A 19327-nucleotide genomic window follows, 5' to 3' on the forward strand; every position below is an offset into this window, starting at 1 on the left:
CTGTACCCCTTCAGTACTATAATTGTCGTGACCCTAAATCAGTAATTAACAAGCACATTTAAAAACAGTTGTTGAAAACTGCAAAGAATATAATTCCAATTTAACTCTTTCAATCACTTATTTTTTCTTTCTTTTTCAAATATTAAGCCAGGTATTCTAGAATATATATTAATGTGCCCATTCTCTAAAAAGAAAGAAAACTTACTATTTAGTTGGCAAAGCCATCCCAAGCATCCTGTCTCTGTATAAACTACTCTTGCTCAAGTGGGTTATACAAACTGCACACGTGAACCCAATTCCACAGCCATAAAACAAATTTAGCTCTTGCCAAATTGAATTACCAAATTCTTTACAGCCTTTGAACTATATGCATGTCTAATAACCGATATCTCCTCTATAACTAACCCTGCCTAGCCTCTAGGTAGGAATAGGAAAATCAGTTTTAAACAAATAAACACATATACCTGCAATTAATTGCAACACAAATGCTACAATATAAAGCTTCCCAAACTTTTTCCTTCGTTACCCCAAACACTTATCAGAAAGCCCTTTTTACTCAATGTAGGTAGAACATTTTATATCAATTTAAATGTCCTTGTTATGATTGTGTAATAGGTCTCTGTGGTTACCTACAGAAACACCACTTTTACCCAATTTTCAGTAATTTATACAGGTTTGGAAAGCACTGATATAAAGAAAAATCAAGGAATAGGCTGAATGCAATTAAAGTTTTCAGGCTGCAAAATGTGATAATTAGTATACCAGAGGAATTTACAATACAATTTTTGTGCAGTGGAACCTCGATTTAGGATACATACTAACCATGGCGAGTGGGATCCAGTGTTCCTAATTGACATTTAATCAGATAGCAATGTCAGTGTAGTGATTTATGTTATTTAATCATTAATATCATTGCACAAATGACTTAGATCATCAGGATAAGTTGGTCTCTTTTACGTAAAATATGTTGTACCAAAGTACTATATTATGGTTTGGCTATATTCCTAAACCTTGAATAAAAATTACGTTTTTAGAGAACTAGAGTGCATGATGCAACTAGATGAAAATAAAAATTATAATTTTTAAACACATACAGTGTATATTTTCAAACTGTTGTGCCAGAATCCTATTATTTATTAGTAACTACAATAGATTCTAGTTACAAAGTGTGAGCCCAAAAGTGACAATAACAGCAACAAAGTACAACCTTAGGATGCAATACTAATTAAATTTCTATAGAAGTAAGCTTTGATTATTAGTTTCCCCAAAAAGATATATACAATTGTTCTCTACAATCTCAAATTCTATATATTTCTTAAATGACATAATCAGAAAACAGATTAAAATTCATTTAAGGGTTAAAAAATCTCTTTCAATGTTTCAATATTCAAAGTTGTTTTTGTACTTCACAAAATGCTAATAATGGACTGCTAATTAATAAAAATGATATTAAATTATAGCCATTTTTAATTATAAGAACATTTTGTTCTTTGACACACACACACACACACACACACACACACATATATCCATTAGCATACAAAGAAATGAAAGGTATTACTTTGAGAGGACATTGTATTATTTTTCCTATGTGGAAATACTTTTCACATAAAAGCTATGAAAGCTTTTCCATTTTACAGACATTTAGAAACTGACAACTGAAAAGCCAGGGCTTGTCCTGGTTAAAAAAGTTACTCAAAATATATGTTATGAAGTTCTTCATGCTTAAAGAACAGCTGGTTATTTTAAAACATGGATATCATTAACATTCAAAGTGAAGTAATAAATAAAGGATAAAGAACATTTGACAAAGAAACTGGGTCATGAAAAAAAGACAATCACCGCATGCTGATAGCATACAGTTTTTCTTAAAGTGACCTACTTCTTTTCTCCTTTTTCTTAAATTTCCCTTTCTTCTTCCCATGTTCTTTCTCATCGTCAGACACAATATCAGGAGGCTCATGGAGGCTGTCATGAGGTGGTGAAGGCTCATTCGTGCGATATAAACCAGGGAATTTGGTTGGGCTGATTTCTTCAGAGCTTGGGGTCCTGGCCAGACTTCCACCATGCTCGACCCTGCGGTGTTCGCTGGGACTGCTGGTGGGGGGCAGGAAGCACTCTGTCATTCTTACTCACTGGCACCACAGCAGAATAGTATCCTGTTACCTGTCCATTACTCCTGCAACAAAAAAACAAGCTGAAACCCTCCAAATATTCTCAGGGACAAAAAGATTTTTCCAGACACATTTATAATGTGAGCTATAAGATGCCCATCCCTTTGTCACAAATGAGCAGGAATTCCACTACATTTTTCTCTATTATTTTTTATTAAATATATCAGGAAGATTTATCCAGGAAAACAACATAGCCATCACCTCATAACTTTAATTACCTCCTGGCAAATTCTTAGGATTAATTAATCCATGGAAATTCTCAGTTTACGTAATACACTAAACCTAATCAACTGCTTTAATCAAAAGAAAAGTATAATGGCATTCTTGTTGAAACTGGCAGGATAAATATGTTAACCTTGTTTGTACTGTACTTACCATTATCCAAATATACCCTTCCACTTCCTGAGCATTTTATTCTTTTCCAGGCAATCCCCTTGTATTAATTTTGAAATTAAAAACTTCTTAACACAGAGCTATTATTTAGGCTAATAACAAGATACAGCATCAGGGAGGGAGTAATTTAGTTTAGTTTACTTTATTGTCATTGCACCTCATGCAACGAAATTAAATGCCACCTTCAGTGTACATCATACATAAGAAAAGGATATATATATATATATATATATATATATATATATATATATATATATATATATATATATATATATATATATATATATATATATATATATATATATATATATATATATATATATATATATATATATATATATATATATATATATATATATACAAACACACATCCTCACATTCTGTACAATTGAACTGAAAACCCCTGACACTGCATTAATATTACACTGTACAGTAGAATTCAATATAGTTACTACTCTGCGATAGGAGGTGTTTTTCAGCCTATTTGTCCTTGTTTTTATTATCCTGTACTCTCTGCCAGATGGTAATAGTTCAAAAAAAGGGTGCCCAGGACGGATCTTTAAGAATGTTTTGAACTTTCTTAAGGCAGTGGAAGCTATAAAACTCTTCCAAGGAAAGGAGAGGGCAACCAATGATCCTCTGGGCAACGATGTTAACCCTCTGGAGTGCTGTCCTATCTGCCACTGTGCAATTAGCAAACCATACACAGGTGTAGTAAGTTAAAATACTCTCTATAGTGCAGCAGTAGAAGGTCACCAGCAATTTTTTATGCAATTGTTCTTTCCCGAGAAGTTTCAGTAGTATAATCTCTGCTGGGCACTTTTGACCAGTGCTGCAATGTGAGCATCTCAGGTCAGGTCCTCTTTTATGATAACACCCAAAAACGTAAAACTGGCCATTTGCTCCACTTGGTCTCCATTGATAACCAAGAGCTGGATGTCTGATGGTATTCCTTCTGTAGTACAATTCTGTAGAATTGTAATTCTACAATTCCTGTGTATATACATAATAGATAGGCAATTAATAGGCACAAGTTCCCAAATATAATCATTCTTCCCTCAGCCCTTCAAACCACCATCATCTAGTGCTCCAGATTGTCAAAATAATAAGCCAGATCCATGTTGGGTCTCCTGAATGCCAGAACCGAGATCCAGCAAATAAAGGAAAAAGCAAGCAAGGAGATTTTCTTGGCAATTCTTCCTTCCTTATATTGCCTTGATTCACTAGAAACGTTTCCCAATCCTCTGCAACAGTTTGTCAGAAGGAATGGGCAGCTACAAGAGACAACATGAAGACCTGCCTACCTTATCACTACTCTGATTTAAGCTACTGGTAAAATCCCAGGAACAAATGCTAATATGAAAAATAACATTTCAACACCATGTCTCTCCTTTTTCTTGAGATTCTTTGGAAAGATAAAGAGCAGAGGTGCTTCCAAAGTGTTTTTTCATTCCTGAATTGGATATTTGTGTACAGAAATTTAAATAAATACAATAAATAAATGAAATTCAACATTCTCAAACAGAACTGATGCCAGATATTTAACAACATCACAAATACAATGCAGTATTCACCAAATATATTAGGCAGCAACTGGTTCTAAAAGCAGATGCGTAAAATCCACCTGAGAAAACATATTCTCAATTTACATGTCATTTATTTTTATCCCTCCTTTATTATTTTTATGAATAACTCAAGGCAGCAAACAAACCTAATGTTCCTTCTTCCTCCTATTTTCTTAATAAGAAACTTGTGAGGTGGGTTGGGCTGAGTGTGTGTGACTGGCCCAAGGTCACCCAGTTGGCTTTAGCCACTAGACCAGGGCTGACAATCTCTTGGCCCACAGGTCGAGATGCATCATTTGCTGCCTACTCCTGGTTTAGTGAAGGGGGAAAAAGTCCTGATACATTACGTGACACCGCCGTGATGACATGAGTTTGACACCCCTGCACTAGACCAAACTGGCTCTACTATATGTGTCAGTACTCCACTGGTACTTTAAAATATATTTTGAATGTAGATTATTGGGGGCTGCACCTTTAACAAATCTGCGAAGCAAAATGTCAACTCGTGAAACTTTTCTGACCTGCTCCCAAGTTGCCATAGGCAGGGGGATGGGAAATCACGCCTCACAACTGCGATTTCCCATCTCCCTGCCTGTGGCAACTTGGGAACAGGTCAGGAAAGCTTTGAGGGTTGACATCAAGGAATTCACACCTCAAGTCAAAACAAAACACATCCTATCTGGCTGAAGTCAAGCCCATCTCTATGGAGACCGCAATGGCCAGAGGGAGTGACTACTACCACCTGTGAAATTGCTTCATTGGAGAATGTGACTGGTGACACACCTTGGGAGGAGGGGAAAAAAGGGTCAGAGGCAAGATGCGAACTGGGTGAAGTCAGAGCTGGCTTCACTTAGGTTGTGTTGACATGGTGCTCCTAATAAACAACTGGATTTTCCTTGCAAAATGGCTTGAGGCTCCTGATTTTATTAGGGCATTGGTCGGAACCCTGACATCAAATGCTTATATCAGATAAATGACTCCCACCCAATGGCATGACAGCAAATTAGCAATGGTGCACAAGATCGCATCCTCCCACATACATCCCTGCGGCCAATACGCTCACACAGGGAGGGACTTCTCCTGGTGCCATCCACTGGACAATGCCGGCGGGCGACACCGAGGAGTAGGGCCTTCTCTGTGATGGGCCCAACCCTCTGGAATGACCTCCCCCCCGACATTAGAACCACTTCTGACCTCCGCTCCTTCCGGCAAAAACTGAAGACTCACCTGTTCCGATTAGCAGGCCTGGCATAATTCAACTGTCCCTCCTGGCAAACGCACTATATCTGGTTATTTTAGGGGTTTTTTAATTCACTGTATTTGTTTTTAGGGGTTTGAACTTATTTTAATCTGCTTTGTACAGTTCTTTTAATGTCATTCTAACCTCCTCCATGTCAACTGTCAACTGTACATACTTAATTTTATTGTATCTGATATATTTTGTATGAACTGTACACCGCCCCGAGTCCCTTTCGGGAGAGGGGGCGGTCTAGAAGCATTAAATTAAATTAAATTAAATTAAATTAAAGAGGCTGCCAAAATCCTGACCACTTTTATCTTCCTGGTTTCTACATTTTGAAGGTGGGATTTATACATATGAAATTGGAAATTCAGAATAACTACTGCAAGTGGCAGAAGACACAATAACATCTGTCTATTTAGAAACATCTTTCAAAGTGTCTGATAAAGTTTTAAAGCCAAAAATAATCTCAGTAGGTATTCAAGATTTTTTTTCACCATCTTTTCCCAGGGAGTTCCAAGACTGTCCTAGGTTCCAATACATCCTTTCCCTTCATATTAATTTTAAGGTGGGAGGAAGATTCATGAAGCAATACTGTACATTGCACAATTATAATGCAGATCTTTAATTTTCCATTCATTTACTTCGATTGCAGGATATAGGGTTTATTTTAAGGCAAACCATGACTTACATAGGAAACTTTTGTTTTGATTACAATTAATTTATATCCATACAGGCCAGTCTGAAAATAAAAGTACAGTTTTCAACTGAAAGAATAAAATGTCTCACGTGTACAGCACGTGCTGGTAGAACAAGTTTTCATTTCAAAAAACAGTATCATGGGATAAAGATGATCAGGCAATTCATTGTTCCCACATGAATCACAATCACACTACAATTACTATTAGTGAAAGGATTTGTAATGATGCAAGTTTCACAGGCAAAGCAAATACTAAACCGCACCTGATGCAAGAGGTTTCTCTGTACTCCCCTTACCGTCAGGGCTAGTGATAGCTTGTTAGAGAAATTCTAAGAAGCGTGTGAAGTAAATGTATTAAGCTTTCTCTCCATTGGCAATACTACTCTAAAGATCTGTGTTATTTTGAAATGAAATAAAGGAAAACAGGAGTGCAAATCAAAATTTTCCTATATTTCATGCAGTCTGAAAGGTGTCTGCATTTCCAATCTGGTCAGGATGAATAGGCTGCTAGTCCCTCTATGACTTCTAAGGCAGATACACTGCCACAATATGTTTTTATCATTATTAAACCTCAGCTGGACAATCCAAGAATCTAAGACTAAAGCAGAGATTTTCTACACCTTTCCTATTTTCTCTTTAAGATCTGGATAATAATATGTTCTCCCAGTATTGTAACATATGGAGAAGAATCTCAGGCTGGGGTAAAAAATACAGTAGAACCTCGGGTCATGAACATTTTTGACTATGACCAAATCGCCACCCGAGTATTTATTCATGACCACGTGCAAAATTTCGCAAATTTTTTGCACGTGGTCATGAATAAATACTCGGGTGGCGATCAAAACTGCAGTGATTTTCCCTGCCGCAGCAATTTTCCCATATGCACCATTATTTTGTATGCACATGCGCAGTCAGTCTTGCTTCTGGTTACGACCAAATCGGGTTGCAACTGAAGTCCTGGAACAGATTACGGTCGTGACCAGAGGTTCCACTGTACTAAGATCAACTCCAGCAGAATAAAGGTCAGAGGTCAATGAAGATCACATGCAGCAGTCACCTTCAATTTCATGATCCAAATATCACTACCACATAAGAGTTTATTTTTGCAGCGTTGCTTTTGGTGGGGCTTTTTCTCTGATAAAACACTCAAAACCTACTATGGCATATATTTATTTAAAAGACTGTATATCACCACCTATCTTATGAAACAACTCTAGATGGCTCTTAACAATAATAATAAACAAAAGGGAAAACAAAGATCTGGAATCTAAAAAAACATTTTCGGATCCATTTAACAATATAAACCCCCGAGTCTAACCTTATCTTATTCCAATGTTCGGAAGGAAAGTCAGCTCTTTATGGCTTTCCAGAAAGCTAAATCAGTAGGGTCCTATCAGATTCCTGTTGTTCAGGGGAGGGGCTGTTATAGAAATCACATGCTTCCTAAATCCCTCTGGATGGCAACACTTAAAGACTTTGAACCTGTAGCATGCTCACCCTCTAGTCTGGTGAGGAACCAGCTGATACCCCTGAGAGGGAGGTAGTCCCACAGATAACCTGGCTCTGCACCAAAAAAGTGACCTGAAACTTTACCTGAAAAGAAACCGGGGATTGTGCAGTTTGGGCAACAGCTGTGTGACATGAGCAAACAAGGAGCACCCACCAACCTGCATACTGCCACATTATGAACCAGATGTAGCCTCTGGGTGGTGTCTAACGACACCACACTGCAGCAATCCAACTAAGAAGTGACAGAGGCATGATTGATGCAGGCAATGCCAGGAATTGATTTAAATCCATGAGGAGTTCCAAATTGTGCATCACCTGTCTTGGTAAGTGGTACCTTATCGAAAAGCAGAGATAGCACACCACCAAGGTAATGTTAAAATGCTAAGCTATTCCACCTTTATGACTGAGTTAGAGACAGTTTCTCCTGGTACTGGCTCTGCAATGAAACAGCATCAGCAGATTGGATAGGGATGGAGAAGCATAATTGGATATCATCCGCCTACTGATGACGATACTGCATCCCATGTCATCAAATGCTGCTTACCAAGCAGTTTCATGTACAGTAGATTTTTTAAAAAGAATGGTGAGAGACCCAAGCCCTAAGCTAAGGCATCCCAGACACAGGAGTCTAGGGACCTTCTCCCCCCCCCCCCATACCAAATGGAACTGGCCACAAAGGAAGAAGCTGAACCATTGCAAAGCAATGCCTTCCAACCCGTAAAGCTGGTCCAGAAGGATACCACTGTCAGTGATATCAACGGGCCCCAGGAAAGCACAAGTCAGGACTGTAGCATCATTTTTGTTTCAAGTCATCCAGAACAGGGGTCTCCAACCTTGGCAACTTTAAATCTGGCGGACTTCAACTACTAGAATTCCCCAACCAGCAAAGCTTTGTTGGTTGAGGAATTCTAGGAGTTGAAGTCCGCCAGGCTTAAAGTTGCCAAGGTTGGAGACCCCTGCTCCAGAAAAAGGGCGTTGGTACTTACCCAATACGCCTCTTCTCATAGTGGGGGAGGAGTATCCAGGATGGGGCTGACCGTGTCCTCTCTTGATTGGACTGAGTCTGATAAGCTCTTTTAGCCACGCCTTGGTCACCAGGCTCCACCCAGTTATTGGCAAAGAACTCTATCCAACTCGCTGTGTCATCTACTCTAGACAATAATTTAGTTTCAAACCTTTATTTATTACTTCAACAGAACAGTTCAACAAACAACATAACAATTTTGCAACATACCCATATCAGGGAGGGGCTGGATACTCCTCCCCCACTATGAGAAGAGGCGTATCAGGTAAGTACCAACACCCTTTCTCCATAGTGAGGAGAGGAATATCCAGGATGGGATGCACTAAAGCCTACACGTCCCTAGGGAGGGTTACACATTTGAGTATATGCCCAAACTTATGCCTGGTGAGGCGTGTCCCCCGCCCCGTGAACAGCCTGCAACACCCTACGCCGAATGAGGCTTCCGCAGAAGCAAAGGAGTCAAACTTATAATTCCTCACGAATGGTGAGGGGGGAGACCCCGTGGCTGCCCTACAGATCTCAGATAGTGAGGCCTGCATGGCCCAGGTCGCCCAAGTGGCCGTGCTTTGTGTAGAATGCACTATGATAGAGTTCGCCGTTTGCAGACCCTGTGCCTGATAGGCAGAAGCAATACAGGTTCTTAACCACCTGCCTATCATGGTGGAAGTCACTTTGTTCCCCAGGAACCCCGGCTGGAAGGAAACAAATAGGGCTTTCAACTTCCTGTTCAGCCTGGTTCTTCCGAGGTAAATCCTCAGAGCCCTCCTCACGTCCAAGCTATGCCACTTCCTCTCTAATGGGTGAGAAGGGTCCAGGAAGAAATTGGGCAATATCAGCTCCTGCGAGTGATGGAAGCAAGAACACACCTTGGGTATGAAGGAGGGGTCCAACCATAGCACTACCCTGTCCTGGTGGAACATGCAGAGATCTTCCCTGGTAGACAGAGCCTGCAGTTCGGATATCCTCCTGGCAGAGGTGATGGCCATCAAAAAGGCCACCTTAAGTGTCAGGAACTTGATAGAGACAGTACATAATGGTTCGAATGGAGGGCCTGTCAAAGCATCCAACACCTTGTGTAAGTCCCAGGAAGGGTACCTGTGCACCTTGGGTGGTTTAAGATTGGAGGCCCCCTTGAGGAACCACCTGACCATCGGATGGTGAGTCAGTGTCTGAGAACTACTGCACAGGAGTACCGATGAAATGGCCGAGACCTGTCTCCTAATCATGTTGGGAGCCAACCCTCTGTCCAGCCCCACCTGAAGGAAGTCCAGAACTTGTGCAACAGTGGTTTGGACCGGATCGTGGCCCGTAGAGATGCACCATGTTGAAAAAGCCCATCCTGTAGCGCCATAAATTCACTCCGTGGAGGGTCTGCAAGCTGCCTGGACAGTCTGTATAACCCTAGGGGAGAAGTGATCTTCCCTCAGGATGCTCCACTCAAGCACCAAGTGGTCAACTGGAGCCACTGAGGGTGCCGGTGTTCCAGCGACCCCTGAGGGAGATCCTCTCCTGGGGGATCCTCCAGGGCCTGTCCACCGAGAGAGATTGGAGAGCGGCAAACCAAGGCCTTTGGGGCCAGTGTGGGTCAATCAAGTACCACCTCTGCCCCGTCCCACAAGATTTTTTGTATGACCCTGGGGATCAGAGGTAAGGGTGGATAGGCATAGAGGAGCCCCCGGGGCTAAGGACCATGGAGAGCATCTACCCCCTCCACTCCCCGTGTCCAGTACCTGGAGTAAAACCTTGGGAGCTGGGCGTTGAGAGGGGTGGCGAATAGGTCGACCTCTGGGCGTCCGAAGCGCTCTGCCAGCTCCTTGAAGATTACTGGCTGCAGCTTCCACTCCGAATCGTCCACCTCGGTCCGTCTGAGCCAGTCAGCTCTGATGTTGTCCACCCCTGCTATATGTTCTGCCCTCAGAGAATGCTGTCTAAGGTCATAGGTTATCTGAGGTGCTTCTGCGTTTTCTCATAGTTGGACATCCAATTCTGAGTTTGTGGTGGGTTCAGGCATGGGGACCGGCATGTCTGACCCTTTTGCCATGGCTAGAAGGGTGCTATGATTCTATGACTAGGATTAGCTCAGAAAATTTCTTGAATGTATTATGAATTCTTTGAGTTCAATTCACTTGTCGGCCACTAGGATGCGTTGCAAGACTTTGTAGATGCAGGCGCAGTTCACATGTCAGCCACTAGAGTGTGTTGCCAGACTTTGTAAATGCAGCCGCAGTTAACTGGTCAGCCACTAGAGTACGTTGCAGGGCTTTGGAGATGCAGGCGCAGTTCACGTGTCAGCCACTAGAGCGTGTTGCCAGACTTTGTAAATGCAGCCGCAGTTCACTGGTCAGCCACTAGAGTACGTTGCAGGGCTTTGGAGAGTTCACGAGTTGGCCTCTACAGTACAATGCAATGCTTTGGCCACTAGGCGTTGCAAGTGTTGGCCTGAAATACTGGATTGCAGTTTGTAAAGGAGCCACTAGTGGGCGCTGCTTGTGCCTATTGTTTGGATTGATTGGTAACGGCGCCTTCCTTGCTGTTAAAGGACGGAAGGCTAAGTCAATCTTGAGCCAGTGAGATTTCAACTGCCAAACTGCAGCTAGCAGTCAGATGAAGCAGCTGCAGTACTGCACTCTAACCCATGTGCCACTTCGGCTCTAGTTGCCAAGGCTATTCTGCTGGTTAAATTTGTCAAGCTGACTCTTCAATTTTGGAATTCCTAAGGGTCTTTACCTGAACTCAGAACCCGTCTTGGACTTGGCTAGTTTGTTACCTTCTATAGGGGTTGAGCCCTTCCCAAATAATTCATAAACAATAGTAACCAATCCACAAGAGCATAACAATCTCTTCAGCTGAACTACATCTTCCTTTTGGCCCTTTGGCTGCCCGAAGGCTTTGCACACACATGGTAAACTGATGTTGGTATGGTTGGGGCATCTTTATTGCCCCTCTTTGTCAGGACAATTTATCATTAAAGTTCAAAGGATTTGGGAGGTGGGTCTGGGCTAGATGACCTCTTTCTCATTCAAATTTCGTTTCCATGGAGATCTTTCCATGAGGCTTTTACAACCACTTAAGGGGTAAGGCTTGGAATCTGCATCGTTTCTCTTTCTTTGTTAAGCCACATGTGTTTTGCCTTAACAACAATAGATCACATTACATACAGTAGGTTGGGAAGGGTGGGGTTGCTTTATCATGTGATTCCTGGATCCCTTCCCCTGGAGCTCAATTAGATGGAAACAAGATTGAACTTGCTTTCAAACAAGGAGAGAGGAAACATGCTTTTCTAACTTTGCAGGATCTGCTTTCTCAGTGTATCAGAGAAGAACAAAAACAGGCTTTTCAGAGCAGATTGAATCAACTAGGTAGTAGATGCTGCATTTCTCATGCATCTCTTGGCCCCTTTTTAACATATTTTCTTAATCACAACAGAGTCCTTCATCTCAGGAGAGAGAATCAGCCTTCCTCACTGAAACGGGATGTTCCTCTTTGCTCCAAGAGAGGGTGGAGAAAATCCCGGCAGCTGATTTCAGTTAGACTGCAAACAGAGTTTGGAATTCAACTTCAATGTCCCTTTTACTCGAGGAGAGCTCAAAATAACCTCATCTTTATACTGTTCTGCCTCAGGTGTTACCCCAACCTGATGCCTGCAGAGGTAGAAGGGAGGCTTCAGGAGAATGTCCTGTAGTGAGGGTGACTGCCATTCCTGGATAGAGCCCCAGATGCCTGAGGTATCAATGGGAATCCTCACTTGCTGGGAGGGATCCTCCTCTGTGATCGCATCAGGCTCCAGACCAGGGGGAGCCTTTTTGCTCATGGCCTTATGGCAGATGCGCCCTAGGGCTTTAACCTCTGCCTTTCATATTTAGAGGCAGGTTTGGGAGGCTTGGATCCAGAGCTTGCCTCTTTAGTCGCCCTGGAGGAGGTATGCTTCATTTTGCTCTTTGCCTTGCCGCCCCCACCCTTGAATGGACCTTCAGGGGTAATCTCTAACCTGATTGGAGGCTCTTCTGCCCTTCCAGTGGGGCTGCCGGCTTTAGAAGTGAGGACTTGATTCCTGCCTGTGTCCTCTGAGCTGCAGGAGGCCGCCATCTTCGGCCACGTGCGGACTCTCCTCCCCCTTCTTTTCAAATGGCGCTGCGCGGCAAATACAACAGCCCTGCCAGTCAGGGCTTGAAAAAGCGGCTTGTGCTACTAAGAGCTGCGCGCTCTCTCCTGTGGCCTCCTGCTGTTAACAGCAGCTCGCTGAGAGCCTTGCTGCCCCCTCCTCCAGCTGCTTTCCTTTCTCTTCCTTAAATGGAAAGTTTTTCCTTAAAGGGAAGACCTTCTTTAAAGGGAAAGCCTCAGCAGTGATCTGAGCCTCGTTGCCCTGCCTGGGCCTCTCCAGCTAGTCAGGCACTCAGAAAAGGATTGAATAGGGCTTGCATAAATTGTGATAGCAAGGTTGCTGGAACACAGGATGACAAAGCCCGAGGTGGCGAAGGGAATCCTCACCTGGAGGGAGGGGTCCCCTTCTGCAGCCCTGCCAGGGGAAGAGAAACCTGGTAATCTTTCCTCAGGTTCCAGGCCCGGTGGGGGGGGGGTTCTTCCTCCTGCTGGCCTTGTGGCCAATGCGCTCCAGGCTTGGTGCCTCTGCCTTTCATACTTGGAGCTAGGCTTGGGGAGTTTGGATCCACAGCCTGCCTCTTTAGCCCCCTTGGTGGAGATATGCTTTCTTTTTGGTCTTTGCCTTGCCTCCCCCGCCCTTGGCTGATGCCTCCGAGATGGTTTCTAACCTTTTTAAGGGCTCCTCAGTGCCTCCGGTGGTTGCTGGCTGCAGGGCTGAGGGCTTGGCTCCTGCTGGCCTCCTTTGAGCTGCTGGGGGACACCATCTTGGACCACGTGGTTTCAAAATGGCTCCCCGCTCCAAATTCAAAAAGCTCCTCTTTGCTGGAGCACGTGGAAGTGGCTTGTGCCTTTTCAGGCTGCCGTGTGGCTTCCGCTGCCGCTGGGGGCTCTCTCTCGCCTCCCCCTACCTTCCGCAGCTCTTTCTGAGCCTCTCCGGCTCTCACCTTCTATGTCAATCGCTGCCAGTGCGGGCACTCCGGGGCGTTTTAAAACGCTGTGGTTCGTTGCTCAACCCCTGGAGGGAGCGGTGGAGCCCTCCGGCATCCTTACAGCTTCCTTGGGCGTCGCCCTTGCTGCAGAGGCCTCTGCTGAGCTCACTTGCCTGTCTTTGGTGAGAGTCCTCACTTAGTGCCCTGGGTCTCGCTCTGTGACCTGGGCTGTGCACTGCCTTAGCGGTTTCTGCACGGACTTTCTATCCCCGCTGGGGGTTTCCTCAGCCTCTAGTGATTGATCAGGCAGCGTGGAGGCAATTTTGATCGCTTTTGCAGCAATTTAAAATGTTTCCTTTAAGTTTCTTCAGGTTCTCAGGATGAACACAGCCGTCTGTTGATGTACTGAGATAACTGGGTGGAGACTGGTGACCAAGGCGTGGTTAAAAGAGCTTATCTGACTCAGTCCAATCAAGAGAGGACAAGGTCAACCATCCTGGATACTCCTCCCCTCACTATGGAGAACATCCACAAGCGTGATCAATGCTGTCTGCATACTGTAACCCAGCCTAAACCTACAGAAGAAAGGATTCAGATAATCTGCTTCAAATAAGGCCTTCTGCCGTTGAAAGGCAGCTGTCCTAGGTTGGAATTGACAAAGTTGGAATTGACAAACCCAAGTATGGTCTTTGGAAAAGGGGATATATTACTGCCTTCTGCAAGATGGCTATTCATTTGGATAGGTTTAAAAGAGTAATAAATAAATCTATAAGATAAAGGTCTATGAAGTGTTATTCTTAAAACATCTAGGTAGATGAACAATTCAATATAATTAATCTATCTATGACAGAGGATGTCAAAGGACCCATCCAGCCACAGTTCAATATTTCTAAGGTCTCAATCCTATATAAAGGGTGGCAAATAGATAATGATCACAATAACATCTAAAAGTGGACTGTGCAATATCTGAAGAGGGAAGTATGTATTATTTTATTTGGTAGACAAGATGTATATTATGACTCCAAGTTCCCGTTCCAGCCCTTTACCTGTCCCACTGCTTAAAGTGAAGTTCCATGTAACAGTTTCAAGAAGAAAGGAAATAATCAGGCTAATTTTGACCATACTCAGCAAATGCCTTCAAAACAAACAAAAATGTTTGCAACTTTTCTTTGCATTTTATTTTAAAAATCATGCTCCAATCTCTCTCTTCCAACAGCAAGTTATCGCTCTAACCACAACATGCAACATAAAAGTAGGATGAGAATTTAAACATATGACTTTCACATCTGTTTTAGCTTGAAAATAGAGTTTTAATGATAACCCAAAATACATGGGTGTAATAAGCTAAAATATTTGCACAATGCATATTGGTATGCAAATGAAGAAACTTGATTTAAACAGTATTGTATAGGAATGTTCTTTCTTGACTGAAATTCAGATATTATTATAGCTTTAAGAAAGAAATCCAACCATGAGGCTACAGCAACCCGGAAACCTTGGTAATGTATTAACCAGGTTAAACTTTAGAAAAGTTGCAGCTACTTATAATATGCTCACTCTGTGGAACCTAAGCAATTATCATTTGTGGGAGGAGGGGGGGGAATCTCACAACAGGATCAAGGAGGTTTTCATTATATATGCATACACACACCCAAACAAAATATTGCCTTTCCTTATAAAATTCTTCATGGTATTAACTGCTATAAAGAGCAGTCTAATTCTAAGTGAAAATGACAATATAGCTAAAGTAGTTGTGGAATTCTACTACTGTGGAGTTTTATATGTATTATGCTGCTAATAATTAGCATAGGCAATCTTGAATACCCCAAAAACATTGCAAGATTACACAATTTAATGAAAGCCCAAGCACCATGATAATACAAGCAATAATACAATTTTTAGATTAAAAGCTATAAACAATACGGTTACAACAGGGCATGTCCCAACTATGTTAATTCAATTTGTATTTTATTATTCTGAATGGATTAAAACTTTAACAGATTATGAAATCTAAAGAGAACAATTAAAATACCATAAACATAAAATGGTAATATTTACAATTACAACATCAAATAAAAGATTTTTTTAAAGGAATTCTTTATCTATCAAAAAACCATGGACCAAGATATGTTTTTCTAGCCTATCTATGAAGAGAGAAATCTCGGAGGAGGAGGGCAGTCCAGTGTCTTTAATAATCATTGAAAAGTTTCTAGTTACATCAGAACAGAAAGTGGGCCTTTAAGACAAATAACAAGCTTCAAATAGGATTACGGAAGAGATTACTATTATTAAAATACCCTTGTTCTAGACTACTTAGAGTTTTAAACTAAGCTAAACAGACAAATGTGTTTAGGACTGATAATATGGTCAACTGAACATATGGCAAGTTTTTTCCCCCTCCAATTTATGTTGTTGACAATTTTCAAGAGAGTTTTACAGTAATCTAACCTGGATAGAATTAGAAAGCAAATAATTGAAACCAATTTCATCTTTTTTACAATAGACAGCTCTTGATGGATCAGCCTAAATTATTAGAAACAAACAAAAATAATATCCAGGCAACATCTGCTCAACTATCTAGGGAAAGCACAAGATACACTATATTGCCAAAAGTATTTGCTTACAACTGCTTCTGATTATGTGGATGGGGGAGCGAATACTTTTGGCAATATAATGTATATCAGTTGATTATTAGCAATTGATCATAATAAAAGACACAGAATAGTAAAGGTATTTTTTGTACTAAAATAAATGGCATATGAGACAAGACAGATATATTCCATCATTCAGTCACCACCTATTCTGTATCTGCTACCGTATCTATACAAAGGGAAGATAGCCCAATATATCAGAGTATATCAAAGGAACCAAAGATAACAGATGATATGCATACTTATACCATTAATGAGGGAAAGGCTGGGAAGTAGTAAAAGGTTTAAGCAAAATGTAGATAGGACAGACAAAGGAATAAGAAAGGAACAAAGAACAAGGTATTTTCCAACAAAACATCATGAAATTTCAGTCTTAAGTAGAACATATTACCAGCATTGCTTCACCGGTTAATTTCCTCCTTATTAATTTCTCTCACACTAGCCAGAGTATCTCTTCTGCATAACAAGCACAAACAATAGCTTTGGCAGAATCAATTACATTATTTATTTCAGTCTCACACTGCATGACAGATTTAAAAAAAAGAGTAGGACAAGTTGCATTGTGGAATTAGTGATTGAACAAATACATACATATGTGTGAACCTTGATGTTCACGCATTCAAATAGAGTTTGCATTACACATTTCCACCAATTCTTGATAACGGCAGCTGCTGTCACAATGAGTGCAAATGCATACTCATAAATCAGTTTAAGAATATTCCTTCTGTTTAGAACACATAATTATCTTAAATGTGGCATATGGAAGATCTTAACAGTGGCATGTATAATTACAAAACATGTACTTTTAAAATAGAAATGAAGTTGCTACTGGGATTCTCCCAACAATCCCTCTTCATACATACTCTGCTTGCATGCCTGTTTTTTTCCACACAGAAATTAACCAGAAACAATATACAGACTAAGCAAGTAGTTGTTTTAGATTACACTCCAACAAGCCTTACTGCTGCTCAGGGTGGTGGAGTACATGTCAACCACCTGACGACCATGAATTAATTACCATGCACCAGATTTTCCCTGCCAATTATTTTCTTTTTAATTAGGATGGCAAGTCTCACAACATTTACACCTAGCAAAAGATTCTGGAAGTTACAGTCCCTAGGTATCTGGAGGCAACCTGGCCTTTCTAACCAGAGCCCCATCAAGTCTCGTCCACAAATTCATCGTCGAAGTCTGGTGCCTTTGAGCAATGGGGGCAGAGAAATCCGAGGGAGCAATGATACATGGCAGGCAGACTGCAGAGCATTCATTCCAAGTTTGATTCCCAAATAGAAATGCAACCTGAAAGCATTGAATGTGGCACACAAAAAGCCCAGGGCAGTTGCGTTACATCTCCGGAGGGACCCCACAACAGTCAAACATCTGAACAAGCAAGCGGGGTGCGCGGGAAATGACAGCGCAAGTTCCAACCAGAACTCGGGGCGCTGTATGGGGCCGAGTACGCATGCGCATTCCACAGCACGCGTCAGCTACTGCCCATCCCCATCGTGGTCACTGAGGGGCGGCCTCCCTAGTCGGGAGGAATGGAACTTCGGTGGAAGAGAACCCGGAATATGGGACGACCATGCATCCTCTTCACACTGACCTGAGGAATGGGGAGAGGTATCCTGCCGCTCGCACGACGGCTGTGCTAACTTCACCTCGTACCCGGCATCACTCAGACCCCGCTCTGCACTCCAACCCGCTGTTGTCTTGCTTGGAAGGTCGGGTGTATAGGAAACAGAAAGAGGCGCATGCGCGGTCACCCTTTCCCCCGACTTTCTCGTTCTGTTTCTTCCAGCCTTTCGGCTACCTAGGTTAGAGGCCGGAATTAAGCGCGCACGCGCATGATGTACAGGGAGGGGCCGTCATAGTGACTGAGCGACCGAGCTTCCCTGGAGGATCAGAGAAGGCAGGCGGAAGGGTTGCGCCTGCGCGCTCACTCTCTCTGCTATGGTTATGGAATAGGCCAGAGCCGGAGTCACGCCCTCCTCCCTATGGTGCATTTCGGGAAATGTAGTCTAAATCCAAACAAGAGGGACGAGGGAATTGTGAACTGGGATTACTTGTGTGCTTGAACTGCATTTGGAAATTGAGGCTGGCGAGAATGCGTTCAGGATACAGGCCCATGGCTTCAACACACCTATCTAGCTGTGTTGTGTTTTCTAATTGGGCCTTATTCCTGATTGAAGGTGCATTTAGACCAGTATTTTTCAATCTCGCCCACTTTAAAATGTGTAGACTTCAGTTCCCAGAATTCCCCACCTGACATACTGGGTTGAGAATTCTGGGGGTTGAAGTCCGCACATCTTAAAAGTTGCCAAGATTGAAAAATTCTGAGTTAAGCTATCCAGATGGCCAAATCATTCTTACAACCAGTGCTTAAGCTGTACCCATATCCTACCTATAGTAACATTTCACTCCAAAAAGAACTAGGTGGCCTGGGCTTTTATTCAGAAGTAACATACAAAATCAAGAAACTCTCCGATCGTTGCTGGTAGTCCTGTTCAAGAGGATAGAAAGAGAAGGGTCTTCAGCCATTTCAGTCTCTTCATTTCTTGAATGAAAATCAGTTAATCTGCAAGAAAACCCTACATTTAGGACTAAGGCCCTCAAAAACACAAACCTTTCACCTTGATTCGGTTTCTTTTTATTAATTTCTATCCACTATTTACAAGGAGTGGAATGGTCAACTTGTAGTTCTCCAAATATGGGCAGTCTTTGACTTAAAACCATTCATTTAGTGAAAGAAGTGACCATGACCAGTTCTCACACCTAACAACTATCGTAGCATCCTCACAGTCATGTGATCAAAGTTTGTGAGCTTGGCAATCAGCATGTATTTACAGCATCCCATGGTCACATGATCACAACCTTTTCAGACAGCTTCTGACAAAGTCAATGGGGAAAGCCAGGTTAAAAAGGTTGTAAAATCAGGCACAAGTCACTTAACAACTGCCTTGCTTAGCAACACAAATTCTCATCCCAATTGTGGTTGTAAGTCAAGGACTACCTGTATATTGCAGAATAGAGCCCCAGTCAGC

General features: G+C 42.2%; 2 protein-coding genes across 2 annotated transcripts in view; both read right to left on the reverse strand.

Moving 5' to 3' along the window:
* Positions 1-18189, reverse strand: part of RALBP1 (ralA binding protein 1) — a 50062-nt gene extending 31873 nt beyond the window's left edge. Inside the window, exons 1-2 of the mRNA XM_081951919.1 lie at positions 17890-18189; positions 1883-2179 (exon numbers count right to left, since the gene is read on the reverse strand). Of these exons, the coding sequence (XP_081808045.1) occupies positions 1883-2126 (244 nt within the window). The 5' untranslated portion in view covers positions 2127-2179; positions 17890-18189. The remainder of the gene's footprint in view (positions 1-1882; positions 2180-17889) is intronic.
* Positions 18190-18837: 648 nt separating this feature from the next.
* The window catches only part of TWSG1 (twisted gastrulation BMP signaling modulator 1), a 29334-nt gene continuing 28844 nt past the window's right edge, over positions 18838-19327 (reverse strand). Inside the window, exon 6 of the mRNA XM_081951709.1 lies at positions 18838-18861. Within this exon, the coding sequence (XP_081807835.1) occupies positions 18853-18861 (9 nt within the window). The 3' untranslated portion in view covers positions 18838-18852. The remainder of the gene's footprint in view (positions 18862-19327) is intronic.

This window comes from Natrix helvetica (genome assembly GCF_964273705.1).
Source record: "Natrix helvetica genome assembly, chromosome: 4".
Classification (NCBI taxonomy): domain Eukaryota; kingdom Metazoa; phylum Chordata; class Lepidosauria; order Squamata; family Natricidae; genus Natrix; species Natrix helvetica.